We start from the raw sequence: 18,457 nt of genomic DNA, 5'->3' as shown, positions 1-18,457 counted from the left end.
TGGTGGGAGCAGCTCGTCATGCGGGAGTGGGACGACGATATGTGGCTCCGGAACTTCGCATGCACCGCAGACCTTCCTGGGGCTCTGCCAGTGGCTCACCCCAGCACTCGGGCACCACGACACCCGGTTGCGGCACGCCCTCCCCGTCGAGAGGAGGGTCACAATAGCCGTCTGGAAGCTGGCCACTCCAGACAGCTATCACTCTGTGGGACACCAGTTTGGAGTGGGAAAGACCACGGTCGGGGCATCATCATGGAGGTAAGGAGGCCTGGGCACGCACTCATTTGGTGTGGGGGGCCGGGTATGGGGCTGGGGAGGGAGGGGCCGGGTGTGGGACTGGGGAGGAAGGGGCACCGGGGAGGGAGGGGCTGGGCGGGTGGGGTACCTGGGGAGGTGCCCGGGAGGGGACCCTGGGGAAGGGCCCTGGGGCACACTGCACAGCCTCATGGGCACCTGTGTTCCCTCCCCACAGGTGGTCCATGCACTTAAAGCCATGTTGCTCCAGAGGGTTCGTCCGACTCGGGGACCTAGATGCAGCTGTTGCCGGATTTGCCTCCATGGGGTTCCCAAACTGCTTCAGGGCCCTGGATGGGACCCACATTCCCATCCGTGCCCTGGACCACAGCAGAGGAAGATACATAAACTGCAGGGGCTACCACTCCGTGGTCCTGCAGGCCATGGTGGACAGTCAGGGCCGCTTCCAGGACATGTACATGGGCTGGCCTGGCTGCCCACACAATGCCTGTGTTTTTAGGAACTCGGGCCTGTGTCACCGGCTGGGGGCGGGGACCTACATGCCCCAGAGGGAGGTCTCTCTGGGGGACACCACTGTGCCCCTCTGCCTCGTGACGGATGCGGCCTATCCCTCCAGCCCTGGCTCATGCGCCCATACACCGGCCACCTCAACGCCAGCCAGGAGCGGTTCAACGCCCGACTGAACCACACGTGCCAGGTGGTGGAGAGGACATTCGGCCATCTGAAGGGCCGCTGGTGGTGCCTCCTTGCCCGACTGGACGTCAGCCTCCAAAACATACCCCAGGTTGTGGGCGCATGCTGCACACTCCACAACATCATTGAGAGCAAGCGGGAGGCTTTCGTCCAGGGGTGGGCAGTTGACGCTGGCACGGGCTTCCCCCAGCCAGCCGCCGCACCCAGCCGCCAGGCCCACTATGAGGGGGTACAGGGCCGCGAGGCCCTGCGGGCCCACTTCGATCAGGGAGACCCCTGAGCACCTCCCTGGCCTTCCCCAGAAGACCCCCCCACACACACACACAGCCCGTACACCACCCCCAACACCCGCACGCCACCCCCCACAATAAGCACACGCCTCCAGCTTTTTGGAAAATAAAACCTTTTTGTTTCTGAAACCTGATAACTTGTTCTGTTCACAACAGAAACTGCAACCAATATACGAAAAGGGGGACAACTATATGCATGGCAGACGACTATTTACATGGGGGCCTGGCGGATGGCTCAGCCGTTGGCCCATCAGTCCAGGGTGGGGATAGAGGGGCACGACCCCCGGTGGGTACGGCTCGCAACCCCCCCCGCCCCAGTGTCTGCAGTCCCTGGCGTGGCCGGCTGGGGGCTGGGAGGACCGGCAAGTACAGCTGGGATGCCTCCACTGGCTGGTCTTCAGCCCCAGTGGGTTCTGTGCAGCTTGCAGGTGGTGAGGCGGGTGGGGTGGCAGGCAGGGCAGCAGGCAGTAAGGCGGGTGGGGCAGCAGGCGGTGCGGCCGGGGGTTCCTCGGGTGGAGCAGCGGGGAGGGTGGCCCAGGGGGGAAGTGGGGGGCGAGAGCCAGGTGACAGCTTCCCGGATCAACCCGGCTATGTCCCAAAAGACCCCCCATAAAGTTCTCCCATGCCGCCCACCGCTGGGTGGACTCCTCCAAGTCAAAGCAGAGTCTCTCCTCCGCCACCTCCATCTGCCGCCGGACAGCTGCCAGGAGCTGGGGGTCCACAGGGGCCATCCCCAGAGTCCGGCGGTGGCGGGACTGTCCCGCTGCCCTTGGGGGTGTCTCTGGGTGCTGGTGGTGGCTGACCTCCAGCAGGCTGTCGGGGATGATGGAGGGTGCCTGGCTGTCTGGGGCGTCGGATGCTTCAGCTGGAGAGAGGGAGAGAGAGAAGGCAAGGCTGTTAGTACAGTGCCCTGGCCCATGGCCCATTCCCCCCGCCCCCTCTTGGGTGCTGGGTCTCCTTCCCCATCGGTGGGTGTGATGTCCCTGTTGGCTGTCGCCATGGCATTGTCCCCCCGCCCCCCATGGTTAAGGCTGAGTGCTGTCCATGGGCGCGGGTGCTGACGGGCGCTGATGGCCGTGCCGCCGTCCTGGGGCCATAGTGTGGCTGGGCATTTGCAGGTTGTGGTCCGCTGGGGGTGTGTGATGCTCCCAGTCGTGTCTGGTGCCCCCGCCCTGTGGCCCATGGGTGTGTGCTCTGTGGGATACATACCTGACTGTCCATTGCCACGGTCGAGGGAAGTCTGGTGGGCGGATGCCTGGTTGGTGCTCCGGGAGGGGAGGTCGATGAGGAGCCCCCCCTCCCCCCACTGCTGGACCCCTCCTCCGCTGTCCCAAGGGGGGCTCCTTGGGTGGGCCCCGGGGTGCAGGGCTGGCCTCTAAGCTGGATTCCGCCTCTGAGGCCTGCTGGGGCTCGTCGGCTGTGGTGTCAGGGGTGGCTGGGGGAGGGGAAAGATGTCCCGGGGCCCAGGATGGCCCTGAGCTCCCTGAAACAGGGGCAAGCGGCAGGGGGTGGCCCCAGACCATCTGGCCGAGTCCCAGGCCCAGGCGTACCCCTGCTGCAACTCTTTCACCTTACTCCGGACATGATCCGGAGTGCAGGCAGGGTGACCCCGGGCGGCCAGGCCCTCGGCCAGTCGGGCAAACGCTTCTGCATTCCGCCTCTTGCTCCCCATCACATGGAGCACCTCCTCCTCACCCCAGAGCCCCAGCAGGTCTCGGAGCTCAGCCTCTGACCACGAGGGGCCCCGCCTCTTTTTAGCCCCCTGCTTGGCTGCTGGGGGTGCCTGGGTCCCCTCAGGAGGGGAGCCCTGGGGGCGCTCGGGAGGCTGGCTCGAGGCCATGGGTGGTGGCAGTGTAGACTGGGGCCTCTGGAAAGCGTGCAGGGCTAGCACGTGCGTGTGCTACTGCCTGCACGCTCTCAGCTTCCTGCCACAGGAAATCTGTGTCCGTGGTGCTTTAAAGGCTGCTGCGCGTGGGGACCACAGAGCCCTGCAGGGGCTGGACAGAGCGTCTCAACCCCTCAGCTGATGGCCGCCATGGAGGATCTCGCTATTTTGAATTAGCGGGACACGGATCGTCTACACACTCCCTACTTTGATGTTCAATGTTGAAGTAGGGCGCTATTCCCATCTTCGGATGGGAATACCGACTTCGACATCTCGCTGCCTAAAGTCGATTTCAACGTTGAAATAGCACACGGCATGCGTAGACACGACAGGTGCTATTTCGGTGTTGTGCTGGCTACTTCGAAGTAGCCAGCTAGTGTAGACGCACCCCTAGTGTTTCTTAAACCTTTCCCTCCCTTCCCCACACTCCCATGACCTTGCTTGGCCAAGAAAGGATTTGAAGCAGGACTTTCCTTTGAGTGTGTGCTCGTATATTAAACTGTCGCTCTACCCAGCAACACTTGAGCTCTATTTCTTATCTCTTCTCACCCCATCTGCTTGTGGGCAGAGGTAAGACACAGTGTCTTTGTTCTTTATTCACACATATTAGTAATAATATAAAAATATCAAAAGTCAGATGGGAAAACAAGACCCAAAAGTCTGTCTCAGGCAAACACACAGGCCTGAATACTACATTATCATGACAAATGTTCCTAAGAAGCCACAGTCTGCACGTTTCAGTCAGCAAAATGTACACCATTTCATAAGGGAGAAAGCAGTTCACGGGAGGTCATCTGCCAACAGATGGGCCCTTCTCAGAACTGCAAAGTCATACAGATTTTTTTTAAATATAGTCATGTGACTACCTTTTCTAAATATGATTTCCTGCTGCCTGCAGAATGGTTAGCTAAGCTTTTCACGCAAAGCCAGCCAGACCAGGCTCTGTACTATCATGTTAGTTTTATTACTGAGTTTTGAAGGGCCTTGCTAGGAGAGGGAGTAGGGAGAGGCAGCATAGCAAATTATGGTTTGATCAAGAAGCAAACCTAAACGGTTTGCATCAATCCCAGAAATGTTATTCTCATAGAACTCAGAGTGAAGGTGTATTTCAGGGGAATCCAGATAACACTGATCACATTTTCCCTATAGCTTTAAAAGTAGCCATCTTGGAACAAGAACACTTCACAAACAGACTCCAAAGAGAAACTGCAGAGCTACAATTCATTTGCACATTTGACACCATCAACTGAAGATTGAACAGAGACTGGGAGTGGCTGGCCAGTTACAAAAGCAGTTTCTCATCTCTTGATATCCACATCTCCACATTAGCTAGTGCTAACGGCCCAAATCCTCCCTGACTGAATTTACCTGGTTTCTCCTCTCTTGTTGTTCACAACTCCACATTAGCTGCTGATAATGGGCCACATCCTCCCTGACTGAAATGACCTTGTCAACTCTGGCCCTCCTCTTGACTGGGACACCCTCCTTTTCATGAACCTATAAATTTAGACCCTCCTCTGGAACCCCCATTCATGTATCTGATGAAGCGGGTCTTTGCCCATAAAAGTTTTTGCTCCAAAATATCTGTTAGTCCATAAGGCCACAACAAGCCACAAGACTCCTTGTTGTTTTTGAAGATACAGTCTAACTCAGCTACCCCTCTGATATTTTCACCATAAAAATTCTACATCTTCCAAAACCCCAAATGTTAGAAAGTTTGGGGATGGGCAAGTGACTAATGCAGCAAATTTCCCACTGCGGGTTTGAGCCCATGCCTGTCAGTCACTGTCACTTCACTCATTGTAGCCAAACCCTGCTTCATAATCCTACCTTGCCATTTAGAAACTAAAGTATATTAAGCTCTGATTTTTCCATGAAGGAGGGAGACAGACTAGGAAATGAAGAGAAAAGTGCTTGAGGAAAGTGTTATCCCAAGATAATTTTAGTGACAAGTAATAATTAATAATTTTGAAGGTAGTTATTCTTTATTCCGCAATAACCCCTAAGCAGCCCTGGTAATGGGCCCGGCCACCAATGTGCTAGGATCTGTACAAACGCAACAGAATGAGGTCCAAAGAGCTCACAGTCTAAGTAATGTTGTGAAATGGGGAGAGGTTAGATGACTATTGCAGTCCCTTCTAACACTGTGATTCTATCCTAGCACTTTCCATCCAAAGGTCTGACTGTGGGGTTTTACAAGTATTCGTGCATTTAGCCTCACAGTATCCTGTGGGGTGGGTGTCCATATCCCTTCTTTAGCATGGAAGAAACCAAAAGGAAACAAGCCCATACACAGAAATTTGTGTGTGTGTGTGTGTGTGTGTGTGTGTGTGTGTGTGTGTGTGTTTTGTAAAGGTAGCCACCACCCCCACAGCTGGCTCTGCCCCCTGGCCCCTTCCATTTGGCCCTGTCCCCTGCTCTACCTTCAACCAGCCTGGCCCTGCCCCTGTCCCCCAGCCTCCCTGCTGCCGATGGCCATGCCTGTATGCACCACAGACCTTGCTGCCCTACCCCTCTTCCCTCCTACCTGCCCTATGCTCTGGGGTTCTGGCTGTCACACTCCCAGGGCTCTCCAAGCTGTCTGCAACCCCATACATGTACCTGGCTTCTCCTGATGGCCCACAGGCAGGGGAGCAGTGTTCCCTGTCAGATTTTCCATCCTTGGATGGGTTGAATTTTCTTTGAGAGTTAAAATTTCTTATGTGTAACACCAATACTGAGGTAGTATGTGGATGTGGACCACCACTACCAACAAAAACACCTCGATATTTGTAGTGTAAACAGTCCATAGGTGTGGAAGAAAATATAGTAAAATGAGGGATAATTAAGGAGCAATGCTTACGGTGTTTATTAAATATGAAGTCAAATAAAAAGAAAATTAATTCTACTCTTGGAGTACTTGTATCCTTTCTAACAACTCAAGCTAGTAAACGCACCAAAATCCATGTTATCCACACATGGCTCTGCTTCAAGAGCTAAACAAATCTACGAATCAATTAGAAATACTCTAAAAAAACTTCAGTTGGAGTGTATGAGGTACTCAGGGTATGGGATTGGAGCGTGTATGGGGTGTAGAAGTTAGGACAAGGTGCTGGGGATATGGAGGTGCAGGAATCGGGGTTGGAATGCATGAGGAACTCAGCGCAAGGGGTTGCAATGTGTGGGGTGCAGAAGTTAGGGCAGGGTGCTGGGGATGTCAGGGGTTCAGGAGTAAGGTTTGGGGTGCGTGAGACACCAAGAGCAAGGCATCAGGGATCATGAGGGGCTCAAGGCAGGGTGTGGGGGTGGGATGGAGGTACAGGAGGCAGGGCAGGAGGCTGGTAGAGATGGTTAGAGGACAGAATACAGTGTGTGGGGAGCAGACGATGACCCTGGGGCCAGGATATTCTACATGGCTGCTGATTTTATATCAGGATGGACATTTGAAGAATTCGCTTTAAAAAACTGTCTGAAGATCCAGGCATTTAAAGCTAAAGCTGAATTTTCAGCTTGTGCATCTAAATAGCTATGAAAGGATTTTTTAGAGATGTGATTTTAGATGCTTCAGCCACAAATTAATGAAATATTTAAAGAAAAATTTAAAATAGGATCCTGTGGGCAAAACACACAGTTATTTTGATAGGTCTGACAAGCTGGAAGGGTTTTCACTTTTAAACTAACAGCGCTACTTTCAGGGGAAGAGTCAGGGGTCTGCAAGCTGCAACTGCCTCTTTTGTGAGCCTTCTGGAACTGTCCGAATCAGCATAGGAAGACGGGAGACGTTGAACACTAAGACCCAGGGGAGGCGTTGCCTCCTATTGCCTTTTATACTGGTCCAATGCATACCTGGGGAGCACACCGCCGCCCACCACCTATAGGCGGGGGAAGCCACCAGCCTGGCACAAAGCAGCCTTTTTGGCAGTGAGACTCTGCCTATGTCCAGAATGACCTCCACCAGTGCATCTGGTAGCTTTCCTTGCCTGAGCATGGGGACTGCACTGATTCAGCTGCACTGCTGCTGACTTGGTACTAAGGGCTCTCCACCCCTGGCAGAACAGACCAGAATCACTAGCAAGTCAGAACTCTTAAGATCAAACTGCAAAACTCCTGATGTCTGGGTTTTTCATCTTATTTATTTTCCCAGGGATTTGCTGCCCTTCCCACTCCGGCTGCCCCAAGCGATACTGGAGGCCAATAGCTTTGCAGACCTGGAAACCATTGGTAGCCTGGGGATAGGTAAGTCTTTTATCAGACAGCTGGATCTTTACCCTCCTATGGCCTGCAAACAGCCAAAAAGCAGCTGTGGGTTATTGTAGCTAGTGGATAGGAGAGGTAATAAAACAGCTCTGTGCTGCTTTCCGAACAGATTGACAACCCTCTATGCAGGGGAGATGGACTTTTTTTTAGACAAACACATTAAAAAGGGCACCTCACCTCAGATGCCAAGGGTATAATGCAGAAAAACCCACACTAGTAGACACGCCAGCATAACTAAGATGCATCAGTGCTATTCAGCATTACTGGCAGATATTCAAAGTAACCAGCAATCCAGGCAAATGAAAAGCTAAAATCACCCACTCACTGCAGCAGTTCATGTCTCTCTTTTCCCTGCTGTCAAGTGGGGGGAAAAGACTCACGAGCTGTGAAGTCTCTGCGTTCAGATTAATGACTCAGGATTTATCAGAAATGAAACAGCAGTTGTGGATAGGTCACTCACATAGTTTCTGACTGAATTCCTGTGGGCTTGGCCTCAAAAGCGCTGTGGGAATTATAATTGTCTAGCCTTAAAAATAGATGGAGATGCGACTCCTAGCAGCAGTAACCTGGGCTCTCCTTTATGTCAAGTGCTAGAGCTTACCTGCTTTTGGATACTTGGGTCAAGCTTAAACTGGGTCAGATTATTCAGAAATAATAATTCAGAACTGGTTTTGAGTACCTAACCCACCTCCTAACTAGTGACTCACAGCCACCTGGAACTGTGCCATTCTGGAAAATGTCCTTTGGAGGATAGCAGACCAGTGCCGATTTGCTGATTAAGCGCCATCTTCATTTATGTTGAAGTATAAAACTGACCTGCTTTCATTACTTTGCCTTAAAGTTGATCCTTGATGATTTCCAGGTGCATGGATTTGGTGCAGGTAACTGATCGACCCAACAAATTAAATCTAGAACATACCAGACTTGAATGGATTTTTATTCTGACTCTTCCATCTCCAGTTGTTGTTACAAATAATTGTTCAAAAATGTAATGCTTTAGATAGTAGCTGTACACATGCACTTTGCTCATTTTGTTCCCCCACTAAGCTCCGTGCTTTGACAATTGAACTAGGTTTCTGGCTAAGCCACTCTGATTCCTTGCCACTAAACCCACTCCAGTTAAGTCAAATATTGCGTCCAGCAACCAACTCTGCTGATTTTTTGCTGAACCTTTTTTCTGCTCTGTGAACCATATGGGCTTTGAATTTTCTTTGAGATTACATCTAGGGCTGCTTTTATATCCATGGTGAAGCCAAGTGATGCAAGACTTATTTGCTCAGTTAATGTAGTCAGCAAGATTGTTCCACCTATTGTTTTTTTCTGCGTGAACTAAGGTAGCACAAAAATTGTTGCTTGGTGCTGTCTTTCAAATATAGATGCAGATTGAAACTCTCTTATCCGGTACCCTCAAGACCTGACTGGTGCCGGATGAGAGAATTTGCCAGACCATGGGAGGTCAGTATTGTCTAGCAGCATTGCCAACACTTCCATTGCTTCCTGGGCTCTTAGAAAGTGTAAGTTACAGCTAAATAACAACACAGAACACTGACACAGGACTGGTGGCTGGAAAGAAACTTTATAGATGTTGCCAAACGATAAAGTTGCAGATTAGAGACATTCAAACGGTATCTCTGTGCTTTATTTTGTAAACAGAGTTTTTAATCATCTCCCATTACAGTATCCAATAGAGTTAACTAAAGTCAAGATATCCTGAAATCTGTAGTGATCTAACTTATTATTAATGCTATATAATCACTTGGGAGTTTTCACATCTTTATATAAATATATGTATTCATTCTGTATTATATTTCCAGGTAGGACTCGGCAAAACCCAGCAGTGTCAATTCATGCTGGCTTTGATGACTTTTGTCCTACATTCATTCAAGTTTCAGGATCCCCTGTTATTGCTTTGTGTATTGCTTTTGTCCAAAGTCCCTTGGTTTTGGGGATCAGAAAATGGTACTTTAAAGTTAAAAGAAAAACATTTGATCTACAATTTCAGAGGTGGCTTGTGATCTTGGGAACTGCAATTTTTGAGTGCCCAACCTGAGGGCAGGTACTCAGTAGTTTCTGAAAATGAGGCTTCTTTTAGTGTCTTAGGTTGGGAACCCAGAGCCAGAGGTAGCCAAAATTACTGATCACTTTTCAAAAAAACAAGCTGATGTCTTTTTTGTTCCTCTTCTTTCTGCTGTAGTGATGGCAGTAGAGATGATGGCATCTGAACTTGTGTACTGTATCCCAGGGAAGTTTCTGAAAATAAAGAACTTCCTGTGATTGTCCTGAAAAGGAGGGTAAATCTCCAGAGTTCCTTAGAACGCCAAAACACATCAGCAAAGTGGAAGAGGGTGAAATATTTAAGATTGGGTTTAGTGTTTCTTAAAATGAAATCTAATCCACACAGGCAGATTGTGCTATGTAGATGTTGCTTTTTTTCTTCTTCCAAAAGGAAAGATGGCATTGTTTGAAATTCTAATATGTCAATTTCCACTTCTTCCAGAAGGGTGTTATTTTCTCATGGAACAAAAATTACATATCCCACTGCAAACTAATTGCCTTTTTCAAAATGTGGTGATTACACAAAGGGTTGAAGGGTATAAGGTGTAGAGCACTGACGTGATTTTAAAAGAGAGGATTCAACAAAAAAAGGAATCCCCTTTCATTGGTGCATGTCTGAGAAGACAGGAAAATCCAGCCCTTCCAGATGCAGAAGGGACTAAACTGTTTCTGTTGAATGGGAGCACAGCAGGCAGGTCCATATGGCAGCAGGCTGTGGGTGAAAAGGGGTAGTTTTCTGAGTGCACCAGTTGAGATGAGTGGGAGCAGATCATCCTAATTTTAATGCAGTGGGAGAGAATATTTACCTCCATAGAACAGATTCTAGGAGGCAAATGTATGTAGCTCTCAGTTATTTTGGAAAAAGAATTCCTCCCCATTCTAACTCCAGACATGTACCCAGTGACCAGACAGGCTACGCAGCCTGGATGCTCAGCTCCGGGTTTACTGGGTAGTGCCTTATCTTTGTATTTTACTGAGAACATCATCAGCTTCCCCTTTCTTAGGCTGAAGGATGACGTTCTTGGCCCTTCCTTTACCCACAAGTTGCTGTAACTGCATACCACTGCGTAGATAAGCACAGTCCTCAGAGCTGCATTTGCTGGCACGTGGTGAGGATAAAGAGAAGTTTAAAGAGAAGCGTGTCCTGTTGCGAATCTTGGAAGCAGACTTAGTGATGCCAAATGAATGGTCGTGTACTTGCAGTTGTTAGTTTAATTGTTTTCTCAAACTGACTACCTCTAACAATACGTAAAAAAAAAAGGCAAAACAAAACAAAACAAAAAAAGCAGTCCTGTAGCACCTTAAAGACTGACAAATTTATGTATTAGGTAATGAGCTTTGGGCTCCAGACCTGAAGTGGGTCTTACCCATGGAAGCTCATTACCTAATACATAAATCTGTTCATATTCAAGATGCCACAGAACTGCTTGGTTTTGTGAAGCTACAGACTAACATGGCTACCCCTCTGAGACTACCTAACAATATGTGTTTGTCTACTACAAGAGAGACGTGTAGTTCATCATCCCCTCCCCGGCAGAAAATCAAAATATGAAGTGACTGTAGTCTCAGCCTTCCCGAGGAAGAAAATACTGTGACATGCTTATAAACCCAACTATGTCTCAGGCACCAACCCAGCCCTTGATGGGTTAAAGTAGCAGCAGCTGATCCTGTTTGCAATAGGTGGTGAAGGTGTCCGTAGAAGTGTGTGATATCCATAAGACTCATTATCAGAAACAGTGCTGTGAGTGGGAGGTACTAATGGGTTTTGAGCAGTGTGAGACAAACGTGAAGAAAAAGTAATTGCATTGTTAGCTCCAATGCAGCTACCTCATGTGTGTGAGCCCCATGGTGGCTAACCTTTCCTCGAGTGAAATCAAAGGATTTATGGCAGCATGAAAGTGGGTTAGACAGGATGAGCCAACCAGCTCTCATATTTTGAAACTCAAAATGAACTTGAGCCATTTCACTGAGTCTTGGCCAAAGTCTCTTCTTTCCCACCCTCATCTGCAGCTTCAGAGGGTTTAGCTTGTGTACCCAAGAGGAGGCTTTGATCATCAGAATTTAGCACTGAGGACAAAGGCCTGAAAGCTGGGCTGCAGGCATAGTGTCTTCTCCTGGCAGAATGAGCACTGGGTCTGATAGCAAGTGTTGGCTGGATCTGCACCCTAGCTGAGTCGCTGTGACATACCTTTAATACTGGGAGTGTGCAAGGAGGTTAGAGGACCTGGCTGGGTAAAATAAGATGTATGGCTCTCCACTCTAATGTACTGTGTTTGGTAGAGGCAGTGCTAGCCCATTGGGGCCCTAAGCAGGAATATCTTCCTAACACCTAAAGTGCATGGGGTGCTTTGAACTGCTTGGGGCCCTAAGCAATTGTTTAGTCTGCTTATGCCTGTCACTGGTGTGGTATCTAACTATACTTCACCTCTGTGTTTCCTGGCATGCCTTTGGTTTGATGTGGGATTCCTGAGCACATAAGGCCAGACAAATTTGTGTCCTTCCAAGGAAAAAGTGACATTTGTTTGTATCAATAGATAAAGAATTAGCAGCAGTTGCTGTGCTTCCTGATACCTCCTACAGGGAATACTGTGAAACCTGTACTAAGTGTAACCCTTCTGCCGGAAGGAGTCAGCAGCAAGCAGGGCCGGGTTCAACATCTAGGGGTTCCTTTTCATCCATCCCACATAGAACTGGCTTGAGCCCCCACATAGTAGCCTGGGAAATTCACCCACCCTGGGAGCCTCAGAGAGGTAATGCTTCCCCACTCGCAAACACAAAGTCTGAGCATAGAAAAAAACTTTTAATGAATGAGGCAGAAAAGTCAATTGGCATAAGCTTGGGAAAAATACCACAACCAGAGTTCATAACCAATCCTCAAGTAACTGTCCCAGCTCAAATAGATTGAGCAGTGTCCTTTGCTTCTCAAGCTCACCAGTACAATAAACAAGCAAGCCACACACCCAAGCTTTCTCCATACCCCTCTTCAAATGCCTCATTTACAACTCTGTCCAGTCCGTGCAGGCCCTGACGCCTTACCCTGATGCATTCCCTCTTTGAACCCAAAGCAATGCCACCTTTGTGCTGGTCTGGTGTTCCGCTTGCCCCTGCCAACTGCCCCACCAGCCAGCTGCTAGTCACTCCTGCTGGCTGCCTGCTGCTTCTCCTACCAGCTGCCCGCTGTTTCTCTTACTGGCCGGCCACCGGTCGTGTCTGCTGGCCGCCTGCTGCTCCTCCTGCCAGCTGGCCACTGGTCATGCCTGCTGTCCACCTGCTGCTTCTCCTGCAGGCCGGCCAGCAGCTGATCCTACCAGCCATCTGCTGCTGTCTTGTGGGTTTTACTGTAAACAAACCTTGTGGTTCCAGCTCTCCATAGCTTCAGCTACCAGTAATTTCAGCTCATAGTGGCATTCAGCTCTGGGCCTACCCACAGCATCCCAGTATCCAGATATCCCAGGATCTGGATTCTCACACAATAACCATAGATGTATATTTAGGTCTACATTTGAACAGTGGCAGGGCGGAGGTGGGGCGGGGGGGACTAGTCAAACCAGTCTTACAGGTGTATAGCCAAAAGGCTTCCAGGCAGCTCTCTTCCTCCCCGCTCTTTCTCCCCTCACAATGCTTTGAGGGAGAGAGCCCTCTGCAATCCATATCTTACACAGGAGTGATGACTGCCCTGTAGCCCCACAAAACTTCAAGCATTGGTGAGACTCCACAATTCTTACACTGAGTGATAGCATAACCTGTGACTTTACAACAACATGTTGTTTACAATAAACACAACCTCATTGCTTTGCCTGCTCCCATCAGCCTTTGTTTACAAGGCATTACATACGTACGCCTTTGCATTTTCATGCAAATGATCTCTGAAGGACACATTCCCCCAAATCCTTCAGCAGTATTGAGCTCCTGCTGGCACATTCCTTACTTAAGCAACTACAAAAGGGGCTGAAAACAAATGGCATCTTAACTTAGGTGGTCTTTTAATACAAGTGACAGAATTCATCTCAGAGGAGAAGAGGAATCCCATCAAAGCTTAAATCTGATACTAAAAATGCTTATAAAACATTTACAAATGCAAACACTTAAATCCTTTTTTTTTCCGGAAAACGCTACAAATGCTTACTGCAGATAGGTTTTCACTGTCAGTCATTTGCGTCTGAAACAATGACCTCTCTGCCAAGCAGATGCAGATGACATTGAAATATTTTAACTCTTCTCTGATAACTTCGGTATAATGCTCTAAAGCAGCACACATATTTCTCTAGACGCTGTTTCACTGCCATGAGCTTCAGTGACAGACTTGGGCAGAAAGCTAGGCTTTCAATGCAAGATTCAAAAAGGGCTCGGGTGTCCTATGGACAACAGAGTGATGAGGTTATAACCCAGAGTTACAGTAGTGAATGCTAACAGCTTGCAGAAGGGATAGCAAGTCTTCAGCTGTTGAAGACCAAGTAAAACGAAATGCAAGGGACAGATCCAGGTCCACTAATAGATTCTGCTGGGCCCTGGGCAAAGTGGGGAGAGCAGCTCCAGGGCATCGAAAGGGGCAGAGCTAGCAGCTAGCCTCCTCCAGTCAGCCCTTTGGCATTGCCTGTTGTGCACTGCTCTGGGGATCCAGCAAAGATTTGAAGGGCCCAGGGGTCTTTTAAATAGCTGGACCCCAGGGAAGCTGTCCCCTTTCCATCTCCCCTGCCCCCACACGGGTAAGCCTGGGAACATCATATCACTTGAGCAGGGTTCTTAAACCTTCCTCCAAGGCATCTGATGCTGGCTGCTGTCAGTGTGAGGATAGCAGACTCTGTGGACTTTGGCCTGCTTCGGTCCGGTATGGTCCAGCTCTCTGAGTCTTAGTTGCTTGGCCCCAGAGGAGTTAGAGCAACCAGTGTCTTCTCTAACTTCAGTCATGGATTCGGGAAAGGCATCTCCACCATGCTGGCCCTCACCCGTTCCTGTCATGCATAAGATCATTCGGCACATTTTGAGAGCAATGACCATGGTGGGGGCATACTGACTTTATAATAATTGCTACATATATGCTGTCTATTGCCTTTAGACATAGCGATGGACAAATCTCGTCAGGCCAATGGTTCTCTTTGGATAGGCTTCTGACAGTTAGACAGTGAATAGTTTTTTAGTGAATTTTCTGTTTGTTTATTTGTTTTTTTTTCCTGGTTGCATCTGAATTTGAACCCCTAAGAGGACTGGGTCCATTATGGATGTGGGGTCAAAGTTTGCATCACATTTTTTGATAAAAAGTGATTTTTCACATTTCCTCTCAGACATGATAACATTCTCTCAGGGCATTGTGTCATTCTTTCATTTTTTGACAGGCTTCTGGGACTCCTCTTTAAACCACAGAAGAACAGGAGGGGGGAATTCCCAGCCTGTGAAAGCTTCTGCCTTCAGCTCTGCCCAGATGAACAGTCTGAGGTCTAGCCAGCAGTTTGCAAGTAATGCAAACCACTGTTCATGTGAAATTGAGTTGTCAATAGGAAATGACAAGCTGTGGTTTGTGAATCCTATTTTTATAGAGGAGTGCAGCAATCCTCTTCCTCCAGATCTACCTCCTCTCGAGAGCTCCAGTGTGAGTGCTGATCTCTGTAGTGCATCCACACCAAATCTCCAGAGGACCCTTCGCCGCCGCCCTCCACCACCTCCTCCTCTCAGACAGGTTTTGAAGCCACCTGAAAAGCTGACCAAGGATTCCATGACCGCCAGTGAAGAGGGCCTGCTACTTCTTCAGCAACTGGGAAAGAGCACTAAGGAAATGAAAACTGAGGGCAGCAAAGATAAGGAAGAAAAGGGAAAAGAGCCCAGCTCATGCAATGACCCGTCATCAGCCACCCCTCAGAAATGTGCTCATCCCTCCATACCGCCGAGGAGACGGCCCTCTGAAAGAGCTTCAGAGGAGAGCTGCGTTGGTAAGCCTGGAAAATGTGACGTGCCGAAAAGGGAACAAACCCAAGAAGAACTAGATGTTCATACAGAGAGCAATGATTCTCAGTGCAGAAAGGCAGTAAAAATGCCTGTCGAGGTTACTGAGCGAGCCACATCAATGGGCCAGGAAACAAAGCCCAAAGCCGTCGAAAAGGAGGACTTGCCTGAGCTACAAAGGAAGCCCACAGCAAAGGTGCCCCCTGTCCCACCACCAAGAAAAAAGAGGATTTCTCGTCATCCATCTGCTTTCAACTCCCGTGAGTTGAAACAAATAAACATTGCAGAACCCAACACAAACAATGCACAGTCTTCATCCAAGGACAGCCCACAGCCAGGAGGTGATGCCACCTGCCGACATGCTCAGGATGAATCAGGTACTAGCTGTAAATCTGTTGGCTCATCTGAACTCAAGGGGTCTCATACCTCACTGGACTGTCCGGGAAGCAATGCAGTGGCTCAGACCTCTATTTCTGAACCTGATTCTTACTCCACAAGCAGCACAGAAGATGACTTAGAGCAAATGAGTAGTCCTGCCACTAAAAAGACACGTTCTGTGATCCTGGGCAAGGCTAAGCACAGGCTCTCCTTTGTAAGCCTCACTAACGTCTTCACGGTCTTCTTATCTGCTGACAGAAAGCTGCAGAAGAAGATTGTAGAGCTGTCACAGGACAAGGACTCTTACTTTGGAAATTTGGTGCAGGACTATAAAGTGTACAGTCTAGAGATGATGGCAAAACAGAGTTCCAGCACAGAGATGCTACAAGAAATACGAATGATGATGACCCAGCTGAAGAGTTATTTAATACAGAGCCTGGAGCTGAAATCTCTCATAGATCCATCTGTTTATACAGTAGAGCAACTAGGTAATGATCACATTTTACTCTTGGGAGTGGGGGGAGGCATTTCTGGAGGTTTGAGGGTAATGGTGACACAGAGAATTTTTTTTTCTTAGAATATTTTGACATGAATCACAAAATCTTAACTGCTGGGGCTAAAGCTGCTCTTACAGTGGCTGCATGCAGGGAAGCAGTGTTCAAATTCTGGTGACTACTTAGAAAAAACTTGCTGTCAGAAAGAAATTTAACTAAACAAGCACAGTCTTTCCTAACCTTCATAAAAATCCGCAGTCACCAGGACCACAAAGCAGATCCTTATCTCTGCTCAAAAGTTCTGTTCTTTGTATCTGGAGAAGGTCCATTCAAAGTAAAAACAGTAGAATGGAGTTCTAGAAGCACAATGTTACCCCATCTCTGACATCCATTTCAGGTATTAGAAGCTGAACATTTGCAGGGAAAATGCAGGGTTATGGTTTATTTTCAAAGGCAGAGACCACGAATTCTTGCTTCATATGCCACAACTAGTAAGAACACTAGAATTGCATTGGCAGCCCTCACCTCATAATACAACACTTGCCTCATTTTTAACTCAGTCACCGCTTCTGTTCAAGGGGAATAACTTTCTTAGCAATACAGAGCTTTTAATTTAGAATTCCCTAGAGAATAATGTGCCAGTAGCCTTTGTACCAAGAAGTGCAGTAGCTTAAAACTTATTTGTGAGAGCCGTACAGAGATATGTAAAATCTGCACCTCATGCAAATGTGTGCAGATGCAAAATCTCACACACTGTTTCTGTCCTGTAGCAGTTTGTGGAAGGCCTGCTAGCCACTCTGACAACTTAAATATTTGAACATTGCTTTGAAAAGCACCTATGTGGTAATGTTATTTTGTCTTTTAGCACTCTTGATCTTCAAGTGTGGTCAGGTCATAAGCCTCATTATTCAGTACCCCCACCGGCACAGAAATTCACATATATAACAAAAAATGGAAACACCCATCTCTCTTTACATAAGGCATTTGACCTGATACCATTAATGAGGACTGACACATCCTACAATCCTGTCTTCTCTCTTTCTCACAGGCCACCTGGCCTATACTTCCTCTAACTTCATTGCACTGATTGTACAAAAACTAAAATCCAGATTTGGTGGTAGGTTAATGAACATCAACAAATTATACTAATTTTAAAGACAAATCTTAAAGAGGATAAACAGTGCAAAAAGCTAACAGTTAAGTAGAAGGTAACTGAGAGCTTGTCCTCAAAGCTACACAAAAAAAACCCAAAAAAACAAAAAAAAACCCTCCTTTTTCTTAAAACCTTAACCCCTGTGAGCTATCCCAAAAACATGCTGAAATCAAGACACTTTAGTTTTACCATGAAGTAAATTAGGTGAGGTCAACCCCAAGCAAGAATATAGGGTTGAACTTGGTGAACATACTTTGTGGTAAAACTAAAGTCCTTGATCTTCACTGTGTTTTTACCACAAGATAGCTTGCACATTTTACTTTCCATGCAGTAAAAAGTGCAACTTTTTAGAAGCAAAGACCAAATCTGAGCTCCATGAGTTCTGGGATATTTACAGTCCTCATTTTCCAAATGCTGACTCCATTGTGGGTTATTTTTTGTGAAGGAAGCTGAAAACAGCAAGTTGTCGCTACCTGAGTTTTGTTCTTTCCTCTATGAGTAGGATTTAAATTTAGCATCATTACATTCAAAACAGCCATAGGCTAACTTAAGTAACCACACATTCCCTGAAGTCCATCAGAGGATAGGACTCTCTGGTGATGGCTCTGGACCTCTGTCCTACCTCAGAGCTCCACCAGAACACCTATGTTCCTTTGTCTGCAGGGTCGCCACTGGTCATTGCCCTGGAACCCCCATCCTTGGGTGCAGAGCATGGAGATAACTGCCTAAGCTAATGCTCACTTAGAGGAGGAATCTGTTTTTTATCGCCATGCTGCAGATGCAGAAATCTGCTGTTTCATGCCTCTCTCCACTCATGGTTGGTTGGATGGCTCTGTTTCTTCAGACTAGCAAGAGGATGATCTGGCCCAAAGTTAGGAGATTCCTTACAAGTTAAGCTTGTCCAGACTAGCTGCTCTTGCACACTGATTGTATCCTTTGTCACCTGTAGTAGAGTTTTTAAAACAGCTGCACGTCATGCCCATAAACTTAACTGTCACATTTTCATTGCTCTCTGTCTAAGCAGCTGCACCGTTCTGCAGAGCCATTGAACCATATTATTGTGGTAGGCAACAGGCTTTAT

At 48.1% G+C, this 18,457-nt stretch overlaps 1 protein-coding gene across 2 annotated transcripts in view; it reads left to right on the top strand.

The window, feature by feature from the left end:
* RIN3 (Ras and Rab interactor 3) overlaps window positions 1–18,457 on the top strand; it is a 101,014-nt gene that overhangs the window by 56,533 nt on the left and 26,024 nt on the right. For both annotated transcript variants that reach the window (XM_074998754.1, XM_074998755.1), the window contains exons 5-6: window positions 7,247–7,338; window positions 14,748–16,217. In XM_074998754.1, the coding sequence (XP_074854855.1) occupies window positions 7,247–7,338; window positions 14,748–16,217 (1,562 nt within the window). The remainder of the gene's footprint in view (window positions 1–7,246; window positions 7,339–14,747; window positions 16,218–18,457) is intronic.

The sequence above is a fragment of the Carettochelys insculpta genome, chromosome 6 (assembly GCF_033958435.1).
Source record: "Carettochelys insculpta isolate YL-2023 chromosome 6, ASM3395843v1, whole genome shotgun sequence".
NCBI lineage: Eukaryota > Metazoa > Chordata > Testudines > Carettochelyidae > Carettochelys > Carettochelys insculpta.
This window is presented reverse-complemented; position numbering and strand designations above follow the sequence as displayed.